This window comes from Convolutriloba macropyga, chromosome 4 (assembly GCF_964194025.1).
Source record: "Convolutriloba macropyga chromosome 4, txConMacr16.3, whole genome shotgun sequence".
In the NCBI taxonomy this organism is placed as follows: domain Eukaryota; kingdom Metazoa; phylum Xenacoelomorpha; order Acoela; family Convolutidae; genus Convolutriloba; species Convolutriloba macropyga.
This window is the reverse complement of record NC_134471.1, coordinates 42019047-42040783: the sequence shown is the minus strand read 5'-3', so window position 1 is coordinate 42040783 and position 21737 is coordinate 42019047. Positions and strand designations below refer to the sequence as shown.

The 21737-nt window shown below is 38.1% G+C and overlaps 2 protein-coding genes across 2 annotated transcripts in view; both read left to right on the top strand.

Annotated features, from left to right (window-relative positions):
• Positions 1-21737, top strand: part of LOC142337685 (retinoic acid receptor gamma-like) — a 497928-nt gene that overhangs the window by 337181 nt on the left and 139010 nt on the right. The gene's annotated exons all lie outside the window — the stretch shown is intronic.
• LOC142338436 (putative transcriptional regulatory protein TGRD_462) lies at positions 20371-21294 on the top strand. Its single transcript, XM_075388196.1, has one exon. It carries the CDS (start codon positions 20414-20416, stop codon positions 21251-21253), a length of 840 nt encoding a protein of 279 aa, XP_075244311.1. The 5' UTR covers positions 20371-20413; the 3' UTR covers positions 21254-21294.

Sequence of the window (21737 nt, the reverse complement as noted above, 5' to 3'; positions counted from 1 at the left end):
ATGGGGCGATGAGTGGCTGTTTGGTAATTTGTAAATGGGTTTTCCGGAGTAAGCAAAAGTATAAATAAATTGTTCTTCTTTATTTTGCTGTTGTTTGAATCGCAATTTATTGATATGGGAGTCATTTCAAGGCTTTTCCCTTCAAGTTTATATTTTTGGCATAGGTTGTGTAACTTCTAGGCACTTCAGCACGCGGTAATGCGAGGAAGCGTTAATGCTTTTCTTGCTAACCTTAGCCCAAGAACGTAATCAAGGACAACAGTTTGCAGGAAAAACAGATTTTTCTTACTGATACCGTTAAGCGTACTACGGAAGGAAACTGCTAACAAAGACACTTATTCCTTTCTTTTCTTTTTATTTTTGATGAACGCTGCTTCTTCTGCTTGATTTGTTTCAGATCACCGTGATATTTCCTAACGATTGTCAAAGTTTTGATGTCAAGTTATTGTGAACCATAATGTATGACATGCTCATAAATTACATATTAAACGCATAATTCGAAATTTTCACAAACAAATAGGAGAACAAAAAGAGATGGTTACTAATAGTAAACCAGATTTTAACAATATAGAGAAAGCATCATAAATAATGATGGGAATCATCATGGAATTTCATCTTGACGGGACACGTCAAAGAATGTTTGTTCATGACGGGATTCGTCAAGCAGATAAACCTGTTATCTGTTAGTTTAACTAACAGGGACCCGTGCGGTAGAAAATAACTATGACAAAATCCCAAGGAGATTAACAAAAATGGGTAAAAATAACCTAAGATTAATTAACCATTGATAGGACTGAAACCAAAGAACGTATTCAAAACTAAACCTTACACAATCGAGCTTCCTCTCTTTAATTGCTTTACATCTCTCATCTTCACAAAAATTCTGATATTTACAAGCAATAGATCTAACTTTGTATTAAACTGATTGTACATTTACATCTGTTCTATTAAATTCAAGTCTGAAACTTGGAAAATTTTTCTCAGTAACTCCGAGGTTTAAAGTGCTTAAGAATAACATCCAACCCAAACAGTAACCGTAGACAGTGCACGTATATTACACTGGCGACAGAGATAGGAAAATTTCCCTCAGTAACTCCGAGGTTTAAAGTGCTTAAGAATACCATCCAACCCAAACCGTAATCGTATACAGTTTACGGATATTACACTGGCGACAGAGATTTAAAGGAAAAATGACATTTTAAAATCTTTATCAAATTTGTCGGTAGGGACACGCCAATAAAAAGCACTTTAACCCCAAAAACTCTGAGAATCGAATTATTCCCGAAACAAAGACAAAGATTTGGGATAACAAATCTTCAATTACCACCAATTTCCACCAATTTTTGTGGGAATCAATTGCAGAAGCCACAGCGGAGGACATCAGTCACAGGACATCAGTCGCAGGCAAACAAGCGAGAATTTACTCGCGTGGTGCTATCTTGTACTCGTTGTTGGAGACAGAAACTTTCCTGTAAGGAAAGACAGCATCATACCAAGTGAGTAGAAAAAAAGAGTTCTTTCTTGTTTTTGACGTTCGTAATTGAAACTGATCGCCACTGCGTAATTCTTATTAGTCTAGGAAATATTTTTTTCTTTTGAATTTAGTTGCTAAATTGACTTTTAGAAAACGAGCGGCATAACCATAGGACAAAACAGTGCGGGATAGTCGCGTTGTTAAATCAATTGAAACAGTTGCTGAAAGTTATATATTGACTTTTTCTGAAACTACCATTAAAAAAAGAATATAAAGCGAAAAAAGTTGATCAGGTAACAATAAGCAGGGAAAAGTAAAAGAAAACTAAAGCACCTAATATCATCCTTGCGGTAAATAGAAAAGAAAATATATTAAAAACATCAATAAAACAAGGAAAATCGAAGTTCAACCAGAATCATATTAAAGTAAAAAAGAGAAATTAGGTGGGACAGTCGACTATAAGATTGTAAATTAAAACTTTCTTAAAAATAAAGAAAAATAAATAAATAAGTGAAAAAAATACCGTATTGAAATATGCGTTAGATTTTTTTAAACAAAAGTTTCAACACTAAAATAAGGAGAGTGCTATAGAAATTCGAAGACAAAAATAGAAAACACCTTCCAGTGACGATCTACTTGATAATTATTTTACAGAAACTATTAATTTCAACAACTTAACAAAGTTTTAAAAGGGCACGATACAAGTCGGGGAACAATAAAATGGCAACGGTCTCAACCTCTAGAATGCTATTACTGGAAGCATTTACCGGTTCAAACGACTTGGAAAGTTACGTGACGCATCTTGAGCTATTAGCAGAACTAAAAAAGTGGAAAAAACTGAAGGAGATCCGGCTCGGGAAGTTGATGAACGGCCGCATTAATTTGCACTTAGGCTATAAAATTCTGCCATAAAGTTCTATCGCACTCTACCGCAAGCTACACGAGAAAATTATGATGAATGCGTTAAAGCTTTTTAGAACACTACAGCGAAAAAGCTGTCGTTTTCCGGGGAAGGCTAGCTCGCTGCGTACAGCAACCAGGAGAAAAACTGACAGATTTTCTGGGAGATTTAAAGCAGTTGGCTTTGAAAGCATTCCCAACGGAGTCGCAAGACATTAGAGACAATCTCGTTCTGAGAGGATTTCTAGAAGGAATCAACAACAGTCAGGTGAGGTAAGATCTCAGAAAACATATCGGCGACAAGGATATGAAAATTGAAACAGATTTGGAAAAAGCTTTGCATCTGGAAGCTGTAACAAGAATAGAGGAGGAAGAGCAAACACCAAAAGTTGCGGTAATTAGACGAGATGAAACAAAAGATTTAGTGGAGGCCGTCAACAAGCTTGTGAACCAATTGTCAGTAGATGACAAACAGCGAGAAAACCGTCGAAACCAATGTAGGGAGCGAAGTGGTTCCCAGGGACGGTGGGGTGACGACAGACGTGACAGAGGACAGCAACAAGATCGTGGGTTTAACGATCGGCGGCGATTTCCAACGCCAGGACTTAGTCACCGAGACAGATCTTTTGGAAGGGAGGAACCGTCTAGGAGGGTTTCAAGTGCAGAGCCTGTGGACAAGAGGGACACCTTTTGAGGAATTGTTGAAATTGTCTCCTATGTGGAAGTTCCCAACACTTAAAAAAAACTGCCCTTTTAAAAAGAAAACCACCGAGAACTGCAATGTCATTAGTGTTTGTTCGACAAACACAATTAATTGTCTAAATCATACTTCATGGGAACAGAAGCGTTGGATTAATAGACAGTGGAAGTAGTATATCGCTTTTGAGCTGGTCCACATACAAAAAAAACTGGGAAAACCGGGAATTGTACAAACATACACAAAACGAGTGTTAACAGCCAATAACTCAGCTGTCAAAATAATAGGCTGAGTAACGCTTTTGGTACAGTTGCAACAAAGACTACCGGAGGTTGAACAAGAGTTTGTGATAACGGCAGACCAAGGTATAGAATGTCTGCTGGGAATAGATTTCCTGAAAACCAATAAATGTGTATTGAACTTACACGAAGAGAAACTATATAGCAGTCACTTTAAAATTTCAATACCGCTCACCACAGAGAAAACGCAAGGTGTTCAAATTTTTGCAATTGCGGGACAAAACACTTATATACAGAGTAAAAACGAAAGTCTATTGAAAATTAGATTAGCTGATGAAAACGGAGAAGAGATTCCGGGAGTGGAAGGATTAGTAGAAGCAATTGAATATTTTGAATTAAAGACTGCTTTGCTTAGCCGCCTGTATGATATCAATAGAAGATGGTTGGAGTTTGATAAAAATGTTAAATCTAACGGACGCACCAGTAACCGTGTATAAAAGCACTAAAGTGGGAACTTACTTTGAAAACAAACAGAACTTAGTTGTGACTGCAATTTTCACAAATCAAAATAAGCCAAAAACATTGGAAACTTTTCAAATGGGAAAACACGCAAAGTTGGAAGGTTCTAAACTAAATGACCAGCAGAAAGAGAAAGTACAGGAATTGTTCACGAGACATCAACAAGTCTTCTCACGAAACTCAATTGACTTAGGATATTGCGACAAAATTCAACACCAGATTAAACTCAACAAAGATGCACAGCCGTTTAGAAGAAGTTATTGCAGTATGAGCTTTGATAAAAGAAAAGCAAGGAAAAAAATTATCGAAGATCTAGAGGATGCAAAAGTAATTGAACCAACCCATTCGTATTAGGCAGCACCATCAATATTGGTGAAGAAGAAAGATAGCAGCAACAGACTAGTTGTAGATTACAGAGGTTTGAATAAACAAATCGAGAAAACCAGTTGGCCGCTACCAAAAATAAATGACGTTATTGATTCTCTAGACAGAAATTGTTACTTTTCCAATATCGGTTTGACATCGGCATATTTTCAAATGGCACTCGATGAAGAGTCACAGAACGTGACAGCTCTTGTAACTTCAATGGGACTCTACAAATGGAAGAGACTACCCATGGGTTTGGCGTCAGCGCCAGGAGTTTTCCAAAATTTAATGGAATTGATCATGTCGGGACTCTCCTATGAAATGGCTTTAGTATACCTGGATGACATAATCTTCTTCGGTAGATCCTTTGAGGAGCATCTCAACGCCTAGATCTCGTACTTGGGCGACTTAAAGACGCTGGATTGAAAATAAAAGGCTCAAAATGCAGGTTTTTTCAAGAAAAAATTCATTTTTTGGGACACATTCTATCAAATAAAGGCGTAGAAGTGGATCCAGAGAAAGTAGCGGCAGTCAGTAAAATGAAAAGCCCACGAACAAAAAAAAATTGAGAGCTATATTAGGACTAGTAGGCTTTTACAGAAGATTCATACAAAATTTCGGAAAAATAGCAGAGCCGCTTTATAAGCTGTTAAACAGAAAAGAACGTTTTACTTGTAGCAAGGAATGTGAATCAGCAGTTGAACAACTAAAATAAGCTTTACAGAAAGCACCAATTTTGGGTTATCCGAATGACACGGATCCCTATACGATAACCACCGACGCCTCTTTGTTTGGCATTGGCGCAAATTTTTCCCAAAGACAACAATGGGGTGAAAGAGTTATTGCTTACGCAAGCAAAACGCTCAGCAGAAGTCAACGAAGCTATTCTGCGACAAAACGAGAACTTATTGCAATAGTTTATTTTACTCAACGATTCAGAAATTATCTTCTGGGACAAAAAATTTTAATTGTTACTGACCAGAGGGCCCTCACGTGGTTATATAAGTTTAAGGAACCAGACGGTTTATTGGCCCGATAGATAGAAAAGCTCGGACAGTTTGACTTTGAAATCAAACACAAAGCGGGAAAAAAGATCCTTCACGCGGATTGTCTGTCGAGAGTTCCACAGACTGAAGACCAAGTCAAAGACTGCGATCAAGTGAACCAAATAAATACGGAAGAAAAAAATGTCTGGTCCATTGGACTAGGGAAATCTGTTGAACAACTAGTTGAACATCAGAAAAATGCAGCCGACCTCATTATACTGAGAAACTGGATTGAGAACGGTAAACGCCTTCAAAGAAAACACATGGCAGGAGCCTCTAGGACACTGTGGAAACTTTGGACTGATTTCAGAATCTCACGGATTGAAAATGATCTAATCAAGAGATTGACGTATTGACGAATTTAATAACTTAACACAAATAGTCATTCAGAGATCACTTTTAAAAGAAATTCTACCTTTCCTTCATGAACATTGCGGACATTTTTGTATGGCCAAGACATTTGATCGGGTTCGAGAACGATTCTACTGGCCCGGGATGAAAAAAGATGTCCACAATTGGGTAAGTTCTTGCGAAGAATGCTGTCAAAAGAAATCTCCACACCAGAAACACATACACAGCCTGACAACGTGGAAACCAATTATTCCGTTCTGGCAAGTTGCCTTTGACATTATGGGACCTTTGCCCGAGTCCAGCGGAAACAAATACATTCTGTTAGTTGGAGATCAGTTTACAAAATTGTATGAAGCAATTCCCATGAGCAACCAAGAAACTTCAACGGTAGCTAAGGCCTTTGTAAACGTATAGGTTTCAAGGCTTGGTTGTCCGGCAAATCTTCATAGCGACAAGGGCAGTATTTTATGTCGAATCTTTTCAAGAACATGTGTAAAGAGCTGGGAATTAACAGGACTTCAACAACAGCTTATCACCCTCGAGGAAACGCAATGATAGAGCTCACCAATCGTACAATCGAAGAGAGTCTTGCAAAATATGTTGGTGAACATCAAAACACCTGGAGCGACTACCTTCCGCTAGTAATGATGGCGTACAGATCATCAATTCATTCTGTTACGAAGTACAGCCCCTTTGACCTCCTTTTTGGACGATCATGCGCGCTGCCGATTGATTGCATGTATCAAACAATACAAACCAAAGTCTACCCAACTTTGAGTGATTACGTTGGTTGCTTGAAGGACGAACTACCAACGTGCCATGAGCTGGTACGGGAAAGCATGAATGTGGAGCAAGAAAGACAAAAAACCTACTATGATCGTAGCAAATTTGGACCACAATATGAAGTAGGTGATTTAGTAATGGTGTTCAACCCCAAAATAAAAACTGGCCAGACAAAGAAATTTAAATCTTTTTACAGCGGACCGCAGGTAATACGTGAAATAATAAACGATCTGAACTTTGTTATTGAGGATGTGAAAACTAAAAAACAACAAAATGTCCACTACGATCGACTCAAACGTTTTAACAGTAGAAGTGCTACCACTGATAAAAAAGAACCTAAGAAGGGAAAGATTGAACAGAGAATAACACAAAACGACATTGCGGAGGACAATGATTTTGTGGAAATTGAAGTGGTGACCCCAAAATTGAATGACACAGAAAGAAGAGAAGTTCAACCTGAAAAAAATATTATTCAAATTAATCCTAACACTGAAACTCACAATGAGACAGTCAAAGACGAATCGTTTCAAACACCTATGGGTGGGAGTACAAGAGAATCAATAAAAACTAACACCAACAATAAGAGCAGAAGCACAAAGAAACCTGCGCCCAAAGTAGCCACACAGCAGAAGCGGGATAGTCTGGTGTCAACATCCGAAAGGAGTGAAGGCGAAGAATTTCCAAATAGGAGCACGGCTTCTACTTCGCAAAATGTCGCCGAACGACGATATCAGACAAGAAGTGCGTCGGGAATAACAAGACCACGGAAACTGAAAGACTATTTTTTATTCAAGGATAACGATGCAGATGAAAAATTTGATAATGATGTATTTTTTTAAAAGGTGATACGACAAAATGCAGAGGGCGTGGAACCCACATTAGATCGTGCAGCTGAAATGGAAACTTCTTCAGTTGGTTAGCATATTAGGTTTTTCACAATCCTTGGAGATTGTGGGGTATGATTTTGAAAACATTCAACAGACGCAGAAATTGCAATGACGGAACCGACAAAATAAGAAAAGTCACATATAAATGAGGAGCAGGTAAACAAAGGAGGACTGATCTACGCCAAAAGCAGCATGAGTAAACTTAAATACTGCATGTACAGGACTGCATATACGGTAACTGTGCTGAAAAAAGTAGTTGGTATGACGACGCAACTCGCTTAAACGAAAAATCACAAAAAATTCCAACGTTTTACCAATAAAAGAGTCAGTCTGTCAAAATCTATGGCAGGGACACAAGGCGCGGTTACCGGGTCCTGGTGATTTTGAATTCAATGCTCCCAAAGAACCCCTCAACGAGATGAGCCGACGCTGAGTTTGTTCAGAAGATATCAAAAACTTTCATGAAAGGCGGAGATGAGAAAGGAGTGAAATATTTCTACCCCGTGGATTGGATCAATTCAAAAGGTGAAACACAGAAAAGTAACATCATGATAAATGCTAAAGTTTTTGAGGGGACTTTGTTCATTGAAACTGGGGAAGCAAATGAAGGAACATGGTTATATTTTAAAGACCCTTTGAAACAGGAGCAGACCTTGTTATATCAAGGAGACACATTTGAAATACATTCGGTACAATATCTGTTTGACCAAGACAAAAAACCAAACATCTTAACGATCGTTAAATTTTCAGACTCGATAACAGCAAAAATAGTCCGCGCTGGAAACAAAAAATACTTGACGAGCAAATTAGACAGAAAAAGAAATTTAGTTGTCCAGTTGAAAAACAAGACAAGACATATAGACAATTTTCTGCTTTTTGAAACAAACCACAGAAATTTGTTTTACAAAACGGAAAAGTTGACGGCCACGGAACAAAATTTTTCAACAACAGATATATCTGAGACAGATCTCAGGGACATAAAACTCGACCAATTTTTTGTGTGGGATTTTCGAGGCATATTTGAAAACCTGAAACAAATAGAGTTACTAAATTGTCACATAGAAAAACTGCACAGAGCTATGATTCTAACGACATCAATTAACGGAAATTCACACCAAACTTTCTTAAGTCAACAAAACGCTCTGATTACACACGCAAAAGGAGCGGGAGGAAAACTTTATGTCCGTAGGTTCGCTAAAGTAATCGTACATGTTGTCAAAAATCAGTTTTGTACGGAGGAAGTACCAGTTAGAGTGTTTTCTGACAAAACTTCAGAAGTAATTAGATACATGGACCCCATTTCTAGAGTATTCTATAGAAATTTCACATTGATTAATTGCAACCCCATGTACCCGAACGGTCTTGAATTGCAGAATGGGTCATGGATAACATATGGGCGAAGGATACAATTAATTGAAAAACCCAATGATATGCCTAACTATAGAGTTAACGTTGGGTAAGTTCTTGCGAAGAATGCTGTCAAAAGAAATCTCCACACCAGAAACACATACACAGCTTGACATCGTGGAAACCAAGTAATCCGTTCTGGCAAGTTGCCTTAGACATTATGGGACCTTTGCCCGAGTCCAGCGGAAACAAATACATTCTGTTAATTGGAGATCAGTTTACAAAATGGTATGAAGCAATTCCCATGAGCAACCAAGAAACTTCAACGGTAGCTAAGGCCTTTGTAAACGTATAGGTTTCAAGGCTTGGTTGTCCGGCAAATCTTCATAGCGACAAGGGCAGTATTTTATGTCGAATCTTTTCAAGAACATGTGTAAAGAGCTGGGAATTAACAAGACTTCAACAACAGCTTATCACCCTCGAGGAAACGCAATGATAGAGCTCACCAATCGTACAATCGAAGAGAGTCTTGCAAAATATGTTGGTGAACATCAAAACACCTGGAGCGACTACCTTTCGCTAGTAATGACGGCGTACAGATCATCAATTCATTCTGTTACGAAGTACAGCCCCTTTTACCTCCTTTTTGGACGATAATGCGCGCTGCCGATTGATTGCATGTATCAAACAATACAAACAAAAGTCTACCCGACTTTGAGTGATTACGTTGGTTGCTTGAAAGACGAACTACCAACGTGCCATGAGCTGGTACGGGAAAGCATGGATGTGGAGCAAGAAAGACAAAAAACCTACTATGATCGTAGCACATTTGGACCACAATATGAAGTAGGTGATTTAGTAATGGTGTTCAACCCCACAATAAAAACTGGCCAGACAAAGAAATTTAAATCTTTTTACAGCGGACCGCAGGTAATACGTGAAATAATAAACGATCTGAACTTTGTTATTGAGGATGTGAAAACTAAAAAACAACAAAAGGTCCACTACGATCGACTCAAACGTTTTAACAGTAGAAGTGCTACCACTGATAAAAAAAGAACCTAAGAAGGGAAAGATTGAAGAGAGAATAACACAAAACGACATTGCGGAGGACAATGATTTTGTGGAAATTGAAGTGGTGACCCCAAAATTGAATGACACAGAAAGAAGAGAAGTTCAACCTGAAAAAAATATTATTCAAATTAATCCTAACACTGAAACTCACAATGAGACAGTCACAGACGAATCGTTTTAAACACCTATGGGTGGGAGTACAAGAGAATCAATAAAAACTAACACCAACAATAAGAGCAGAAGCACAAAGAAACCTGCGCCCAAAGTAGCCACAAAGCAGAAGCGGGATAGTCTGGTGTCAACATCCGAAAGGAGTGAAGGCGAAGAATTTCCAAATAGGAGCACGGCTTCTACTTCGCAAAATGTCGCCGAACGACGATATCAGACAAGAAGTGCGTCGGGAATAACAAGACCACGGAAACTGAAAGACTATTTTTTATTCAAGGATAACGATGCAGATGAAAAATTTGATAATGATGTATTTTTTTAAAAGGTGATACGACAAAATGCAGAGGGCGTGGAACCCACATTGGATCGTGCAGCTGAACTGGAAACTTCTTCAGTTGGTTAGCATATTAGGTTTTTCACAATCCATGGAGATTGTGGGGTATGATTTTGAGAACATTCTACAGACGCAGAAACTTGCAATGACGGAACCGACAAAATAAGAAATGTCACATATAAATGAGGAGCAGGTAAACAATAGAGGACTGATCTACGCCAAAAGCAGCATGAGTAAACTTAAATACTACATGTACAGAGCTGCATATACGGTAACTGTGCTGAAAAAAATTAGTTGGTATGACGACGCAACTCGCTTAAACTAAAAATCACAAAAAATTCCAACGTTTTACCCAATAAAAGAGTCAGTCTGTCAAAATCTATGGCAGGGACACAAGGCGCGGTTACCGGGTCTTGGTGATTTTGAATTCAATGCTCCCAAAGAACCCCTCAACGAGATGAGCCGACGCTGAGTTTGTTCAGAAGATATCAAAAACTTTCATGAAAGGCGGAGATGAGAAAGGAGTGAATTATGTCTACCCCGTGGATTGGATCAATTCAAAAGGTGAAACACAGAAAAGTAACATCATGATAAATGCTGAAATTTTTGTGGGGACTTTGTTCATTGAAACTGGGGAAGCAAATGAAGGAACATGGTTATATTTTAAAGTCCCTTTGAAACAGGAGCAGACCTTGTTATATCAAGGAGACACATTTGAAATACATTCGGTACAATATCTGCTTGACCAAGACAAAAAACCAAACATCTTAACGATCGTTAAATTTTCAGACTCAATAACAGCAAAAATAGTGCGCGCTGGAAACAAAAATTACTTGACGAGCAAATTAGACAGAAAAAGAAATTTAGTTGTCCAGTTGAAAAGCAAGACAAGACATACAGACAATTTTCTGCTTTTTGAAACAAACCACAGAAATTTGTTTTACAAAACGCAAAAAGTTGACGGCCACGGAACAAAATTTTTCAACAACAGATATATCTGAGACAGATCTCAGGGACATAAAACTCGACCAACTTTTTGTGTGGGATTTTCGAGGCATGTTTGAAAACCTGAAACAAATAGAGTTATTAAATTGTCACATAGAAAAACTGCACAGAGCTATGACTCTAACGACATCAATTAACGGAAATTCACACCAAATTTTCTTAAGTCAACAAAACGCTCTGGCTACACACGCAAAAAGAGCGGGAGGAATACTTTATGTCCATAGGTGCGCTAAAGTAATCGTACATGTTGTCAAAATTCAGTTTTGTACGGAGGAAGTACCAGTTAGGGTGTTTTCTGACAATACTTCAGAAGTAATCAGATACATGGACCCCATTTCTAGAGTATTCTATAGAAATTTCACATTGATTAATTGCAACCCCATGTACCCGAACGCTCTTGAATTCCAGAATGGGTCATGGATAACATATGGGCGAAGGATACAATTAATTGAAAAACCCAATGATATGCCTAACTATAGAGTTAACGTTGGGTAAGTTCTTGCGAAGAATGCTGTCAAAAGAAATCTCCACACCAGAAACACATACACAGCCTGACATCGTGGAAACCAAGTAATCCGTTCTGGCAAGTTGCCTTAGACATTATGGGACCTTTGCCCGAGTCCAGCGGAAACAAATACATTCTGTTAATTGGAGATCAGTTTACAAAATGGTATGAATAATTCCCATGAGCAACCAAGAAACTTCAACGGTAGCTAAGGCCTTTGTAAACGTATAGGTTTCAAGGCTTGGTTGTCCGACAAATCTTCATAGCGACAAGGGCAGTATTTTATGTCGAATCTTTTCAAGAACATGTGTAAAGAGCTGGGAATTAACAGGACTTCAACAACAGCTTATCACCCTCGAGGAAACGCAATGATAGAGCTCACCAATCGTACAATCGAAGAGAGTCTTGCAAAATATGTTGGCGAACATCAAAACACCTGGAGCGACTACCTTCCGCGAGTAATGATGGCGTACAGATCATCAATTCATTCTGTTACGAAGTACAGCCCCTTTTACCTCCTTTTTGGACGATCATGCGCGCTGCCGATTGATTGCATGTATCAAACAATACAAACCAAAGTCTACCCAACTTTGAGTGATTACGTTGGTTGCTTGAAAGACGAACTACCAAGTTGCCATGAGCTGGTACGGGAAAGCATGGATGTTGAGCAAGAAAGACAAAAAACCTACTATGATCGTAGCAAATTTGGACCACAATATGAAGTAGGTGATTTAGTAATGGTGTTCAACCCCACAATAAAAACTGGCCAGACAAAGAAATTTAAATCTTTTTACAGCGGACCGCAGGTAATACGTGAAATAATAAACGATCTGAACTTTGTTATTGAGGATGTGAAAACTAAAAAACAACAAAAGGTCCACTGCGATCGACTCAAACGTTTTAACAGAAGAAGTGCTACCACTGATAAAAAAGAACCTAAGAAGGGAAAAATTGAACCGAGAATAACACAAAACGACATTGCGGAGGACAATGATTTTGTGGAAATTGAAGTGGTGACCCCAAAATTGAATGACACAGAAAGAAGAGAAGTTCAACCTGAAAAAAATATTATTCAAATTAATCCTAACACTGAAACTCACAATGAGACAGTCACAGACGAATCGTTTTAAACACCTATGGGTGGGAGTACAAGAGAATCAATAAAAACTAACACCAACAATAAGAGCAGAAGCACAAAGAAACCTGCGCCCAAAGTAGCCACAAAGCAGAAGCGGGATAGTCTGGTGTCAACATCCGAAAGGAGTGAAGGCGAAGAATTTCCAAATAGGAGCACGGCTTCTACTTCGCAAAATGTCGCCGAACGACGATATCAGACAAGAAGTGCGTCGGGAATAACAAGACCACGGAAACTGAAAGACTATTTTTTATTCAAGGATAACGATGCAGATGAAAAATTTGATAATGATGTATTTTTTTAAAAGGTGATACGACAAAATGCAGAGGGCGTGGAACCCACATTAGATCGTGCAGCTGAACTGGAAACTTCTTCAGTTGGTTAGCATATTAGGTTTTTCACAATCCTTGGAGATTGTGGGGTATGATTTTGAGAACATTCTACAGACGCAGAAACTTGCAATGACGGAACCGACAAAATAAGAAACGTCACATATAAATGAGGAGCAGGTAAACAATAGAGGACTAATCTACGCCAAAAGCAGCATGAGTAAATTTAAATACTACATGTACAGGGCTGCATATACGGTAACTGTGCTGAAAAAAAAATAGTTGGTATGACGACGCAACTCGCTTAAACGAAAAATCACAAAAAATTCCAACGTTTTACCCAATAAAAGAGTCAGTCGGTCAAAATCTATGGCAGGGACACAAGGCGCGGTTACCGGGTCTTGGTGATTTTGAATTCAATGCTCCCAAAGAACCCCTCAACGAGATGAGCCGACGCTGAGTTTGTTCAGAAGATATCAAAAACTTTCATGAAAGGCGGAGATGAGAAAGGAGTGAATTATGTCTACCCCGTGGATTGGATCAATTCAAAAGGTGAAACACAGAAAAGTAACATCATGATAAATGCTGAAATTTTTGTGGGGACTTTGTTCATTGAAACTGGGGAAGCAAATGAAGGAACATGGTTATATTTTAAAGTCCCTTTGAAACAGGAGCAGACCTTGTTATATCAAGGAGACACATTTGAAATACATTCGGTACAATATCTGCTTGACCAAGACAAAAAACCAAACATCTTAACGATCGTTAAATTTTCAGACTCGATAACAGCAAAAATAGTCCGCGCTGGAAACAAAAAGTACTTGACGAGCAAATTAGACAGAAAAAGAAATTTAGTTGTCCAGTTGAAAAACAAGACAAGACATATAGACATTTTTCTGCTTTTTGAAACAAACCACAGAAATTTGTTTTACAAAACGGAAAAGTTGACGGCCACGGAACAAAATTTTTCAACAACAGATATATCTGAGACAGATCTCAGGGACATAAAACTCGACCAATTTTTTGTGTGGGATTTTCGAGGCATGTTTGAAAACCTGAAACAAATAGAGTTATTAAATTGTGACATAGAAAAACTGCCCAGAGCTATGATTCTAACGACATCAATTAACGGAAATTCACACCAAATTTTCTTAAGTCAACAAAACGCTCTGGCTATACACGCAAAAAGAGCGGGAGGAATACTTTATGTCCATAGGTGCGCTAAAGTAATCGTACATGTTGTCAAAAATCAGTTTTGTACGGAGGAAGTACCAGTTAGGGTGTTTTCTGACAATACTTCAGAAGTAATTAGATACATGGACCCCATTTCTAGAGTATTCTATAGAAATTTCACATTGATTAATTGCAACCCCATGTACCCGAACGCTCTTGAATTGCAGAATGGGTGATGGATAACATATGGGCGAAGGATACAATTAATTGAAAAACCCAATGATATGCCTAACTATAGAGCTAACGTCAATTGGTCAACTTCGGCGCCAATGGAAGGGTTTTTCAATGAAAAGGACCTGGAACTTAGCAAAAGGGCCCAAAGGTTAAGGCATTCGAGAAAGACGATAACAGGAAGAGAAGTTTTCCTGGGACAAGGAGGTTTATATGAGCATGAGACTCTAGAGTATTTCAACACGGACTTAAAGTTCAATAATCAGTGGCATGAATACTTGGGTAATGAAGTCAAACAAATCTGGCATGTGGCCAGGGAAATAACCATTAATTTGATGACTAATTTTATTGGATCTAAAATCATATTTTGTTTGGTACGCGTGTTTCCTTGAATCGATATGCTACGCAGTGGCACCAATCCTGCAATTGCACTGCAACCCATTAACCCAATGGGGGAACTAGGTTATTTTCATTATCTAAAACAACGTACAACAGAACAAAAATTGACAAGAAAAAGGACAGTTGAACGGTGTGATGGTGAAACAAGAATCGTAGTTATAAAAGCAAAAACGGCAAAATCTGTACCAGATATGGCAGAAATTGAGATTGATACATTAGACTAATTTCCGTGTATGATATGTAGGAATGGCAGAACTAAAAATCGGTCATTATTGCTACTATCTACCCGAGTTGTTCGAGGACAGGTCGATAGTCAGGCACCAAGTGTATCGGATTGCTGGAGTAACCTCAAACAAAAGGTACGTGGTGCCACTGACGCAGCTGCAACCACACAATATAGTGGATAGAGCCGCAATTAGCGTTGGGGAGTTAAGTGATATGCAACACAGAATCGAGGAACAACAAAAGAAGATTGACAACAGCGAAATGCTGGGAACAGCCTGGGCTCGGCTTGAAGAGGAGCTCCGGCAGTTAAATTTTGAAAGTCAAAGATTAGGTGATTAATTGCTGTTGGAAAAGAGTTGGAGGAGGTTACAAATGTAGCGGAAACAAAAACAAGGGAATGTATCGCTCTGGTGGACGAGAGGGAGTGCTTAGCTCGGGAGTTGGAGAATGCCGAGATAGACAATAGAAAGCTAGGGGGTAGAGTAAAAACAGAGCAAACCTCAAAGAAGGTCACATAGAATAGGCTGGAGGCGATCAACGCGCAGAGCCCTTTCAGTCGACCTCCAAACTTTTATGAACTTCTATTCCTGTCAAAGGGGGCCACAACCAGTACTATCCAGAAACATTACAAAACATTGGCAATGCTCGGTCATCCGGACAAAGGTGGTCGTGAGGACATGTTCAAACTAATTTTTCAAGCAAAGAAAATTATGGAAGACGAGGAGGCCCGTAATATTTATGACAAGTACGGGATTGAAAAGGCACAAGAATATATGAACTCGAAAATGGACATTTGAAACTTTTGCTGTGTGAGTGAGTGGAACACTCACATTTTCTAAGAGGGAGGCAGTATAGTGAACCATAATGTATGACCTGCTCCTAAATTACATTTTAAACGCATAATTCAAAATTTTCACAAACAAATAGGAGAACAAAAAGAGATGGTTACTAATAGTAAACCGGATTTTAACAATATAGAAAAAGCATCATAAATAATGATGGGTATCATCATGGAATTTCATCTTGACGGGACACGTCAAGGAATATTTGTTCATGACGTGATTCGTCAAGCAGGTAAACCTGTTACCCGTTAGTTTAACTAACAGGGACCCGTGCGGTAGAAAATAACTACGAGAAAATCCCAATGAGATTAACGAAAATGGGTAAAAATAACCTAAGATTAATTAACCATTGATAGGACTGAAACCAAAGAACATATTCGAAACTAAACCTTACAAAATCGAGCTGCCTCTCTTTAATTGCTTTACATCTCTCATCTTCACAAAACTTCTACTATTTACAAGCAATAGATCTAACTTTATATTGAACTGATTGTACATTTACATCTGTTCTATTAAATTCAAGTCTGAAACTTGGAAAATTTTCCTCAGTAACTCCGAGGTTTAAAGTGCTTAAGAATAACATCCAACCGAAACCGTAACCGTAGACAGTGCACGGATATTACAAAGTCTCCAATATTGATGAAGCTCGGAGAATTTTGGTATCTTTCTGCTTTTTCTTTGACAGCAGGTCCTTGATGATGTGGAAAGTTGGAATTCTCGTTGAACAAAAGTTTTCAAGGACGTTTGCGGCTCCTTTTCTTTAGCAGTAGACTATACCACTGATGAATATTCGGATTTTTTGTAACAGTAATTAATTCGTCAGCGTTTAACGGTTATCTCGGATCTAATGGGTGCTTCGTGATCAAGGTTTTAATTACGTCGTGCCATAGAAAAATTGTTTCTACAACCTGCATTTCACATAGACGATGCTGTACCACTTTGAGTTTCGGTTGGCTTCCTGGATGTAGGTTGAGGCCCGGGACCGCAATATTATTATGTCAAATAATTGTCGGTTTGTAACTTGGAACCACTTCTCCAATGAATGATGTAAACTGCTGGCTCCACTAATGAATGCCATAACCGATTACAACAGAATTTCGGAGGCCACAACTGCCTCGCAGATCATCGATAACTGAAATCACACTATTGAATAAGTTTCAAATATATAATCTTTCAAAAATTTTGAGGACATTGCAGTATACAAAAAACTTAGCAAAGAAAGAGAACAAAGCTTTCAATATAATCAAACAACTCGAAGTCCTGAAAATTTTAATCCTTTTAAAGGATGGAAAAGGGCGGTCTTGTAGTTTTTCAATCTGTTCTCAAGAGAAGAACCAATGCGTGCTTTCAAAACGCTCAACACTGCTAAACAGCGGGAACTAATCAACGACATACGTGATCGCAAAAAAAATCATCAAGAAAAGTACTCTTATTCATTCATTTGGCTACAAAGTCTCTGATGACGAGCTAAAGCTATTCTTCTAAATTTGATAATCTTCAATCGAGGAAAAAACTTTTGACGAACTAAAGCTATTCTTCTGAATTTGATAATCTTCAATCGAGGAAGGTATATATATTATGAAAAGTAGGGGACACCACTGGTTACTGGTACAGTTTCAGATTCCGAGTCATTTACTTTCACGTATTGTTTTCTATTTGATAGGTAACTGGCTACAATCTTTAAGAGATTTCCCCCTACACCCAGGTTCTCCACTTTGTTAATCAGAAGATTGTGAGGAACTGTATCGAACGCTTTTTTGAAGTCAAGGTAAAGTACAAAAATTTCGTTGTCTTTTTCGTCGAAAAACAACAGGTCTAGGAAAAGCAACATCTGGGTTACTACTGATCTATGCCTTCTAAATCCGTGTTGTGATTCTTCTAGCTTTGTCTTGACAATTTCATATAGTTCGTCGAAAATTAGTTTTTCTAATACTTTTGAGACGCTACATAAGAGACTAATAGGGCGGTATTGTTCAATCATTGCCCGATTCTCATCCTTAAATATTGGTACAACTTCACTGATTTTCCAGTAGGATGGAAAAAAGCCTTTGTTCAAGGCAGTTTTGAAAATCAGAAAAAGGGATTCTCTGCATGCTACACATAGAAAAATGGCAGATTTATTTTCAATGCTCGTTGAGCAACTTTTGCATCGGTTGTGTTTTGTTTTTTCTTTTTGCTCTTGACTCATTTTGTCGTTTCTGTTGATTTACTTTAGTTTCAAAAATATTTCTATTGTTTTAAAAGATTGTTACGATCTTTATTAAATCGACGTTCGTGTCAAATGATACACGCAGGTCACTAAAACCCTTCCATTGAAGGTCTTCCACACCTTGCGTTTGTAGACATTTAACATGAAACAATCTTTTTAATAAGTTTATCTACTTTGAATAAAATCGCCTAATCCGAAAAAAAAGTCCTGCCGATCAAATATACCATGGACAATCATGGACGGTAAAACAGAAAGTCATTGTAATGCAACAGATCTGATTAACATCTCAATGAGTGCTAATACTTTCTCTCTGTGTCTTAAACGAGCTTACATAACACCGAAATGCATTAAAAAAAGTGCCTGAGCCCACTACCTACAAGCCAATTTCAGTAATGCCAGGCCGCTTGACAATTTTTGAAATTTTTCAGCTCAGCACTGAAAGAACTGGGATCTTTGCAGTTTGTGCCCTCGGATTATTGCGTGCATATTATATGACCCCCAGACACAGGTGCCATATTTTAACATATTGATTTAGTATATAATGGCACGTGCTTTGTAACTGGCGGTGCATAACGTACTGGGGGGACGCAAACGGAAAAGATCCAAGAATTGTATCCTCACTATTAGTAATTTCAATGATGAACAGTTTGGATTTAGATAAGGCTCCTCAATAACAGATGCCCTATTACAAACTACAGACATCCATCGTAAAATAGTTTACAAACTACAGACATCCATCGTAGAATAAGTTCATTACAACGTTGTTCCTGAGTTTCTCGAAAGCATTTGGTTCAATGTCACATGATGAAATTGAAACAAAGTTGCTTTCCCTATGCTTTAGTAATGGCGCGCAGTCTCTGATGTTGTCTTGTCTTGCTGATGACTTTACAAAGTTTAAAAGTCAATGATTTATTCTCGGTCTGGATCTCAGTGAAACAAGAAAAGCATCAAGGAACCACTATGGGGCTTTTGCTCTTCCTTTTATACGTTAAAGATATTGAGTGATGCATTCCAAATTGTAGTTTCGTTCAGGATGCTCACGATACCCTGATATATTCAAGTAGTGCAAACCCACTGATAGCCTAATCGAAAATTCTAAATCGTTTATCGTCACTGCAAAATTATTTCGTTCCTAACAGCTTAGCCCTGAACGTCCAGAATACTTAGTTCATGATTTTTTGCAAACAACACCTGAGAGATAAATTCATTGCAAAATACTCAATGAAATCAACTTAAATGGCGTACTTTTGAATGAACCTGCTGAAATAAAATACGATTGAAATTGGATCCTGTGCTGAATTTTCACTAAGAAGTTAGAAACATACTGATACTGAAAAAAATGGCCGTCGCAATTAAATGGTAACATACTTTCCGAAAAAATATCTTTTGACGCAAGACTCGTGCTTCTAGAAAGTCTTGTAATGTCTCTCATCAATTACTCAGTTATTCTTACAAATGTTGGTTAAGTTTATCGGAACTCTCGAGAAGCAGTTAAACGGGGGCTTGATAGTATGTTGACAAACCAAAAAAATGTATCCATAAGTCATTTAAAGCTGCGGCATAACGTCCTACCAGTAAGATTGAGAGTTAATCAAAAATTGTGTCAAGTATTTTTTATCAATTTTTACAGAATCGCCTGCCAACTTTCAAAACTTAAATTTGAAAATCTAATATTTACAAAAAAAAACAAAGGACAGGTAAACTATTACTAAATGAGAAGGCTAATACATGCCTTCGACAAAGATCTTTTTTGAAAAAGGCGTTTCTCATGGAGTCAAAAAGTCTTAGACAGGGCAACTTTTCTGACTTAAATTTTAGTAAGCTAGTCAATAGGTTTTACATAGAATCTTTCCGAAGACAACCTTTTTCACAAGGGACTTGAGAATCGGCATAGTATAATTTGTGCTTGTTTGAGTCAGTTGATTGGGAATTGAAACACTTGGGAATTGTTAACATTTCATACATTTGTATGCCAGTATTTACTTGTCTGCCGCTTAATCTCGGGTCTGAATGTATGAATAAAGTGTTCGTCTTCTTCTCTTCTTTAACACATTGTTGTGCAATTGCGTGTTTTGGTGTTTCTCGAACGTTTGACTAATTCATCTTCATCGGACAGACTAAAACGTACTAAAGCAGTTTGACGTAATCTGACAAGCTTCGCTGTCTTTCAGACTCATGTCGTGCGTTAGAAGTGCGAGGCGGATGAATTTGTTTCTATGTTCACAGAGCATTAGAAGTTTTTCAATACTACACAGTCTTGCAGCAGGGCATAACAAATGGTCAAAAGTGCGACATATCAAAATACCAAAAGATATCCAGAAGAATCGAGACTTTCAAATAGTCATTAATCAAATTAATACAATAGTGTCTGAAACGAGAAATCCCATTTTGGAAACAAACCATCGATTAAAAAGAGTCTTTGAAGATGCATTGGATGCGGGGTTTGTAAAAGCAAAGTTATTGAATGCAATTCAGAATGCTTCAAAGGTGAAGGTAAATCAAGATAATTTGAAAATATCTGTACCAAATACAAATATATATTTTGCTGTTAAAACGTACACAACAATGCATGAGGATACAGTTTTAGTTAATCGAAAAATAAAAAAGCTTTGTGAAAAAGAATCCCTAAAGAGGTCTAATATCAGTCTCTCGGACGTTTCACCCGATGAGATATTCGAACCGAAAGTTATGGCGTGCGTCAAATCAACCACTGATAATCCAATTTCCGAGGACTATGCCTTTGAGTTGGGTTTAAACGCGGAAGCGGAAGATATTGAATTTGACGACGAGAGCAAGGAATGGGTTTTTGTGAAATCGGGGGTACATTTGCAGAAGATGAAAACTATTTTGGAGAAACACGCTACAGTGGATTCATGCGAGCTCATATTTGTTCCGTACATACCAGTTGAGCTGTCTAAAGATGGTTATGCCAAGGCAGAGAATTTGTTTTCCCAGCTAAATGAAATCGAGAATGTTACTAATGTCTTCAAAAGTTACCAGGATAGTTGCAGCTAGTGTGCAAATATTGTTTTGAAATTTACTGGTATTCGTTCCAATTTTTTTTAGCTTCTGGACTCGAACTGAGAATTGGACTTCAATTGTTCTCGAACGAAGTTTGAAGCAATTATTGTAGCCGTGTATGTTTAATGCTTTTTTAAGCTTGACAGGTTCCTTGTATTCCTGAGTTGTGCGTGGTCTAAGTTGTTTAATTACTCTCAAACAAAGTTTAGCCATTAATTATCCCAGTGGCCTTTTATTTTGCGATTTTTTGTCTGAAGGTTCTTACTTTTGTCCTCAAAAACGGGACGAACAGTTAAAGCCCTGAGGTCATTAAGTGGCTGAGCAGCTCTCTTGGAGGCTTGCGCTATAGTAGTCTCTAAGTGTATTTTTTTACCGAAAATGTTTGGAGGAGAGCAATCCATTTTGTGAAGGGGATCTCAATCTTAAAAATTTGACCCCCCTCAGTCCCCCCTCCCCCAAAAAAACCGTCCACCCTCCA